The sequence below is a fragment of the Balaenoptera ricei genome, chromosome 18, assembly GCF_028023285.1.
Source record: "Balaenoptera ricei isolate mBalRic1 chromosome 18, mBalRic1.hap2, whole genome shotgun sequence".
Classification (NCBI taxonomy): Eukaryota; Metazoa; Chordata; class Mammalia; order Artiodactyla; family Balaenopteridae; genus Balaenoptera; species Balaenoptera ricei.
Window position 1 is genome coordinate 83,478,471 of NC_082656.1, and position 7,934 is coordinate 83,486,404.

The following is a 7,934-nucleotide window of genomic DNA, read 5'->3' on the forward strand; positions in this document are numbered from 1 at the left end:
GAGTCGGGAACCCCGTGCCCACGTTGCCCTGGGTCCCTGGTCCCCGACTTCCAGCGTCGTCCCGAGCAGCTCAGCCTTGGTGACGGGGCCTGTCTGTGGTCTCGCCCTCGGTCCTCCTGGCCTGTGCCCACATGGACGTTCCCTCCCGATTCAGCATGTTGTGCCCTCTCGCCACCTCTAAGTGCCGTTCTGTAAAGTCGCTTCCTTTTCTATCTTCCTGGCCGTCCGTTCACTCTGACCCAAGGCAGTGCGATTTCTCCTTCTACCACCGGGAAACCGCTTGTCTTTGTTTCCTGTAACCCACGCATGGGGCGGCTGGGGCCCTCTCTCCTCTCCGGAATTCCACGTCCCCTCTGCTCCTCTCTCCTCTCAGCCCCGACTCCTGCACGTCTCCTACTAGACACCCACGAACGTCTGCAGGACAGATCTTCGTTACTCAGAGAAGCAACCAGTTTGGAAAAGCTGCTGACGACAGGAAGTCACAGAGCTCCTCCTCTGTGCGGGGCTCTGTCCTAAGGGCTTCACCACCTCCTGATGGACTTCATCCTTAGCGCGGCTCCGTGAGGGATGACCGTCCTCCAGATGGAGAAACTGAGGCAGCGCGGCTGCCGCCGCAGGACCTTCTTCTGAAGCCACACTCTCAGCTCAGGCTCCAGCAAAGCCGCCAGGATGTGCCCGCGGCTTCCTCCTCCCTCGGCGCGCCTGGGCGCAGCAGGCTTCCCTGCCCACCTCCTCCCGTCTCAGCTAGTGGGCCGCTCCCACGGACTCTGCAAAGCTCAGGCCGGGCCTCCACTGCACAGCCAGGTTTCTCACGCGGCCTCACAGCGATCCGTGCCGTCCTGCACGAGCACACTTGCTTCCCTGCCTGCTGCAGTGGACGGGGGCTGGTCGGGTTCACGCTCTGGGCGGTGCCTCCAGGTTAGACCGCAGGGTCACGTTACAAACTACGTTTAGACTCTGGAGCCCGGCGAGCTGGGCACAGCAAGCTCCTTGTAGTCTCTCTGCCTCAGTTTCTCCATCTGGAGGACGGTCATCCCTCACGGAGCCGCGCTAAGGATGAAGTCCATCAGGAGGTGGTGAAGCCCTTAGGACAGAGCCCCGCACAGAGGAGGAGCTCTGTGACTTCCTGTCGTCAGCAGCTTTTCCAAACTGGTTGCTTCTCTGAGTAACGAAGATCTGTCCTGCAGACGTTCGTGGGTGTCTAGTAGGAGACGTGCAGGAGTCGGGGCTGAGAGGAGAGAGGAGCAGAGGGGACGTGGAATTCCGGAGAGGAGAGAGGGCCCCAGCCGCCCCATGCGTGGGTTACAGGAAACAAAGACAAGCGGTTTCCCGGTGGTAGAAGGAGAAATCGCACTGCCTTGGGTCAGAGTGAACGGATGGCCAGGAAGCTAGGAAAGGAAGCGACTTTACAGAACAGGGCTTAGAGGTGGCGAGAGGGCACAGCACACTGAATCCGGAGGGAGCGGGCTGAGGGAGTGCGATGGACTCTGGTTTGCACCCTCAGTTCTGTCGTCCTGCGGCCAGGGCCACACAGGAGGGGCAGCTGGAGGACGGCGGCAGGGCAGGCGGAGGGTCCCAGGGCTGCCGGGCAGGACGGTGGGAACCCGCTGACCCAGGCAGGGAAGAGGCAGCGTTGATGAGGAAAGAAATACAAGGCACGCCAGACTGTCCAGAATGAACGTTTTTCAAAAACAGGAGTTCTTGACACCTGGACCAGAGAGTTAGCAAGTCAGTAGCTTGGGGGTGATGTTCGTAGTGTAGCTGGAGCTTCACCCAGAACTTCTAAGAAGTGAAACTGAAGGTCTTGTCTTCTCCGTTTGTCCAGGGATATGGGATTAGAACTATTCAGAAACCACATTGTTAGCGACAGGACGGTTCAGACGAAGACCATCGAGGGCGCCCTGCTGCTGATCGCGCGGGAGCGCCGCGGGGAGGCCGTGGACCGGAGCCTGCTGCGGAGCCTCCTGGGCATGCTCTCCGACCTCCAGGTGGGCGCCGCGCGCCCCCACAGCTCGCGGGGGAGGCGCTGGGCCCGCCCAGCTGCCTGCACCCGGGTGACCAGGTGTCAAGGGTGTCGGCGTCGGAGCTGACGCCGTCACAGTATTGGTAGGCAGTATGGGAGGGGAATGGCTCGGCTGGCACTCACCCGGAGCCGGGGAAGGGGCAGCTTTTGCCGCACAGACGCAGTGCCCTGGGAGGCGGCTGGGGCCTGGGAGCGCCCTGGGCAGAGCAGGGGGGCTGGGCGGGCCCGGGCAGCTTGTCGCGGGCACAGGGCACGGCAGCCGTGTGCACTCGACATGGGGCTGCACCAGCACTTCAAGCTGAGAGCTAGGTTTCTTCGCTGTAATTGGTCATTAACCCTGCTCATTTTTTAGGTGTATAAAGATTCATTTGAACTGAAATTTTTGGAAGAAACTAATTGTTTATATGCTGCAGAAGGCCAAAGGTTAATGCAAGAAAGAGAGGTGAGACAACGAAATGTTTCTGAATTGCCTTATTTCATCTTCATAGATGTGCATCTAAGTGTGATTTCTAAATGTTTGTCTCTTCATGCTGGCAAACATCTCACTGAAAATCTTCCGAAAGCTACAATCTAGTTTAAATTCCTAGTGATGAGCTTCTTTGTGGCTTTATTAAAGGCTTAATTTTTTTCTCCTAATTTAGAAACCCTTCTATTGCCCCCCGCCCCCAATAAAAAAGCTAGTGAAACAGCTTCTAAAATACATAAAGGAACTCAAGCTGAAACAAGAGTTTAAAAGATAATTCTTAAATATGAAAGAGAAACCTGGCGTGTTAAAAATTTTCATCTCTGTGAGGCATTGAAAAGATTACCCAAAAAGCCACGGGAAAAAAACGTGTTTAGTAGTAATAAGAACCCAAAAACTTGATAGCCGGTTTCTCGGGTATCAGAGCCCAGCCCAGCAGGAAGCCCCTCGGGACCGTCACAGGATGGGGGGTCAGAGCCTCAGCGACCCCTGTCATGGGGCCTTTGCTGTGCAGGCAGGTGACCCTTCACCCCTGGAAACTCAGAGTGTGTTTTGAGATCTCCTGCAGCCACTCTCTTTGGGGCCTCAGAGGAACAGTCTGTTGATTGGCGTTTGCCAACCCCGCCAAGCGTGGGTCGGGGGGTGCCGTGACCTGTCCCCGGGCCTCAGTGACGGGAGGACCCTCCCCGGGAGCAGGGCGGGACCGTGCTGTGCTGCCTGCCCCCATTCCAGACGTTACCTTCAGTCTCCAGGATTGGGTTGAAGGAAACCTCCTGCCATGTGTCCCCCTCCCCCTCCTCACCACGCCCACTCCTGGTAGTCTGTTAACATTTTGGCCTGAATGTACATTTTGCTTTTTTTTCTTAAATAAGGAAAACAGTATTTCAGCTTCTTGGGTAACAAGAAGGTTTTTGTTGCTGATGTGTTTAAATGTTGTGTTTGGAAGGTTCCAGAGTACCTGAACCATGTGAGTAAGCGCCTGGGGGAGGAGGGTGACCGCGTGATCACGTATCTAGACCACAGCACACAGTGAGTACCACTCCCGCGCTCAGCTCCGTGACCCGCAGCCTCTCGTAGCCTCACTCGTTGCTCTCTGAACCCGAACGTGTTCTGCTCCAGGGACAGTTTGCTTGTTGTCTGTGATCACTCAGCACTTGTAAGTCACGCTGACTCGTGGCCTGTGGTGAGTCATGATTCAGGCTGAGGTACTGGGTATTTTCTATAGACAATTTATAATTTATGTTGTAAACGTATAATAAATTTATAGAAGTTTATGTTAACGAGGTATCGTTGAATATAGGCAATTTCGGTTGTAAAGTTTTGTTGGACATGTGATATAGCTGTAATTTTTCCTTATAGTACTCAGTCACATTATTTTTTCTTTTAATATTTACTTATTATATTTGTTTTTGGTTGCGTCGGGTCTTAGTTGTGGTATGCGGGATCTTTTGTCGCAGCGCGCGGGCTTCTCTCTAGTTGTGCGCGGGCTCCAGAGCGCGTGGGCTTTGTAGTTACGGTGCACGGCCTCAGTAGTTGCAGCCCATGGGCTTAGTTGCCCTGCGGCACGTGGGATCTTAGTTCCCCGACCAGGGATCGAACCCGCGTCCCCTGCGTTGGAAGGCAGATTCTTAACCACTGGACCGCCAGGGAAGTAAGTCCCTTCTCTTTTCATCCAAATTTTTTTTTTCTCTAAACCTGAGGTCAGTGAGTAGCTAGGGAAAAGTACAAGGGCAGGTTTTATGAATGTCTGCGTCAGGCACATATTTGTTCAAGTGAGGAAGATTAGAGCAGAAACCTGAGAGACATAAAAGAGAGATGTTTTTAAGAGGGAAAGTGCTACAATGTGCAGAACGTGGTGACTCGCGGGGGTGGGGGGAGGGGCCAGGCAGGATGAAAGAAAGGGACAGGATGTGACAGCTTGAGAACATGGAAAATAGAGGGTCGTGAGGCAGAGGTGAGGCTGCTCTCAGACACCTGGAGCTGGAGATGCCGTGTGGACCTCAGGTGCAGGGCGGTGCCGTCGGGCCGAAGCGGGGTCCACGGGGGTGGGAGGGTGCGGGGAGGTGGAGGAGACTGTGTCCAGCGCCTGGTGGCGCTGGGCCCCTCGGCCCCTCCTCCCCGCCCTCCGGCGTGTAGGTGCTGTGTTATAACTGCCCCCTCCCCAGTCTCGCTTAGGAGTGTCTGAGAGTTAAGCAGAGCAGAGGGTGGTCCCCCTCTGGGTTAGGGTTTCGAGGAGCGCTGCCCGAGGTGGCTCCTGTGGTGTCGGGCGGTTCAAAGGTCACCGAGTGAGAAACGGTTTTCAGAGAAACAGGAGGGAGATGGCAGATAAGGGAGCCACGGCAGCCTAAGGGCTGCGCTCCGGGTGCCCCTCCCCGCCTCGCCCGTGCGCACCACCACCTTCGGGACGGGCACCGTGGGCATCGGTGCAGGCCACACCTCTGGGCCCTCCGTGCCTGGAGCCCGAGTGCCTGCCGCACCTCTCTCAGGGGTCGCCCTGAGGTTCACCTGAAATGGTGCGGTGAAAAGTTCCTCAAAATGAAGGCCAAGGTCACTACGCCTGGGAGTGAAGCGGGGGCTCTGATCTCCTAAAAGAAGAACTGAGCGAGCAGGGGGTGATGAATCAGGAGTAGCAGCTGTGTGTCCCGCGTGACATTCCCGCGGCCTCTCTGAGAAGTCAGATTTTGAAGAGTGATCCTGGGGGAAAACGGGCAGGAAGAAGTGAGGGCAGGGGGCAGCTGTGGGTACAGGAGGCCGTCTGTGGGGCCCGGGCGGGGCCGGGTCGCGGGCAGCCCGCCCGGGTCGGCCTTCGTCCCCAGGTGCGGTGGGCGAGGGCGCCTCCCGTTCGGTGTGCCCCCCTCTCCCGGGGCCCCGGTGACCTGAGTCTGTGTCAGCGTCGGCGATGGCTGGGCGTGTGCTGACTTGGGCTCATCTGCGTGGATGGGGGTCCCCGTCCTCCACAGCCGACAGGCTCTCCCCTGCACTTCCTTCCTGACACGCCTCTGTTTACTTCCCAGGAAACCACTGATTGCCTGTGTGGAGAAGCAGCTGTTAGGAGAACATTTAACAGCGATTCTGCAGAAAGGTAGGTTTTCCCAGCTCTGTGTCTCTGCACTGATTGCTCGTCCCTGATTTGGTAAGAGAGTTAGCGGAGCATTGTAAGCACGCGAGGACACTTGTTGTAAGAAGACAGACACTAAAATCATCGGAAAAATGATGGACACTAGCCCCTGAGGGGAAAATTGATTACACACAATAGTGAAAGGCGCGCGTAAGAACCACGGTTTAAGCTAAAATCACGTGAAATCCTTTCTGGGCTGAGAGGTTGGTTGCGAGAGGCCCTCTGGCTGGCAGACGGCCTGGGCTGTGCTCACAGGCCCCATCCTGTACGGTGACGTCCCTCCTGGGCACTGACCCGCAGGTGTGGACACGTGCGGTCCGACAGGCTGGGGGCGCCCGCGGGCTGCATCCCTGCCCTGCTTGCGGCTCCGCGGCAGACGAGCTGCTGGAGCCATGGTCCCAGGACAGAGGCGGACTGGGCCAGCGCGGCATACGGCCAACGGTGCGGTTTTAGCGCCGTGCTGTTAGAGGTGATGTGACGTTTTCACTCCCACCCTCACTGTAATGAGCACAGTCTAACCTTCTTGCACACTTCAGTGCTTAGTGTTGCTTTTTATATCATTTACTGTTACGTTTGAAAGTCATTTTGGAGCCACGGGATCTGTTTCAAGATATTGGTAACCTTAAAGTCTAATTTTGGGAAGGCCCAATAGCTCCCAAATGCGTCTGGTTGGGGTCTGCTTTGCCGGATGGTAATATTATCTCTAATGAGACACTAAACGTGGGGCTTCCAAGTGAAACCAGAATGAAGCCGAAAGGAGAGAATTAGTGTTCGTGAGCATCTGCTGTACTTCATGTAATGCCTTCGGGTCCTAGAACAGCCCCAGTTTACAGGAAAACCGAGCGAGACACTAGTGCCTCAGATCGTGGCCCGAAAGCCAAGGGCCAGGGTGCGAATCTGGTGTCTCCTGCTCACATCACACTGGAACCCACACACTGGCTACGTTTCCACGTGGATGGGGCCTCGGTTTACTGTCCACCTGAAACAAGTGTCCTCCGATTTCCTACTAGGTGTTTATTAATAAAAAGGAGTCACTTTTTTGGGGGGGCGGGGGGCCACGCCATACAACATGAGGGATCTTAGTTCCCCGACCAGGGATCGAACCCTCACCCCCAGCAGTGGAAGCACAGAGTCTTAACCACTGGACCACCAGGGAGGTCCAAAAAGGAGTCACTTTTAGAAGAAAAGGGAACTTCAAGTAGACAGTAGAAATTTGGATGAATCATTTCAGTGTGTATTTTGATAAGCAAAATTGTTTCAAGAAAATGGTAAATTATATATATGTAAGAGCATAGTCTAAATTTTATTAAAGGCATTTGAAAAATTAAAAGCTATAATATTTGAATTTTTAAGTCATCGTTCAACGTTTCAGTAAATCAGTTGTAGAATAAGTTATCTGCATCAGTAGATCAAATCGTAATTGAGAGAAATACAGACATTTGGAGCCTTGCTCAGGGTCCGTCGGCAGAGCCGACGCGTTTGTGTGTCTTTGACGTGTGGACAGTGTGCCTGATTTACAGCAGAAGCTGAGGCTGCAGTCACGTGACTGGCTCACAGCTTCTCCGCTCTAACCTCACTGCCTCCCCACAGTTATCAGAAAGCAGGTGGTTAGAAAATCCTTCATGAAGCTCTTCTGATAGTGGTGGTTTTAGAAAATCTTTGTAAAATGTTAAAACCTGAAATAGTAAAGACCTAAGAAAATGCTGTTAAGCACCTCCCAAGTATCTGATAAACAATAGATGTTTTCCTTCCACAATTTATTATACAGGTGAATAAAATAAATCAACTAAAAGATTAGATTTGATAGCTTATCTTAGGCACATATACTTTCTGGCTGATGGACTAAATCAGAAGTGACTTGGGGTCGTAAAGCTCCCAGGTCAGAGAGTTGGTGTGAGCGTTCTTCGGACCTTGGCTGCATTAGCCAAATAAGGGGCCTCCGAGCGGGGAAGGGGTAGGAACTACACCTCCCAGCGTGGTGCTCAGGGAACAAGACTCACCTGGTGGGCTGCGTCACGGGGCCTTGCCCGCGTAGGAACCAGCCGACCCCTGGGTTTCCGCGTCTGCAGGGGCCCTGTGTGCCGCGAGCCCCGGCCCAGCCTAGCTTTTGCTAGTGCCACCTTCCCACCCGCCCTGCCGAACTAACATTGCCGTGTGATCTCAGGGCTGGACCACCTGTTGGATGAGAACAGAGTGCCCGACCTCACTCAGATGTACCAGCTGTTCAGCCGTGTGCGGGGCGGCCAGCAGGCGCTGCTGCAGCACTGGAGCGAGTACATCAAGGTGCGTGGCCGTCGGTCGGGCTCTGCGAGGGACGGGCGTGGGGCCGC

General features: G+C 54.8%; 1 protein-coding gene across 1 annotated transcript in view; it reads left to right on the forward strand.

The window, feature by feature from the left end:
• The window catches only part of CUL4A (cullin 4A), a 45,220-nt gene that overhangs the window by 13,690 nt on the left and 23,596 nt on the right, over positions 1 to 7,934 (forward strand). The window contains exons 6-10 of the mRNA XM_059903151.1: positions 1,826 to 1,988; positions 2,376 to 2,465; positions 3,433 to 3,515; positions 5,501 to 5,568; positions 7,769 to 7,887. Of these exons, the coding sequence (XP_059759134.1) occupies positions 1,826 to 1,988; positions 2,376 to 2,465; positions 3,433 to 3,515; positions 5,501 to 5,568; positions 7,769 to 7,887 (523 nt within the window). The remainder of the gene's footprint in view (positions 1 to 1,825; positions 1,989 to 2,375; positions 2,466 to 3,432; positions 3,516 to 5,500; positions 5,569 to 7,768; positions 7,888 to 7,934) is intronic.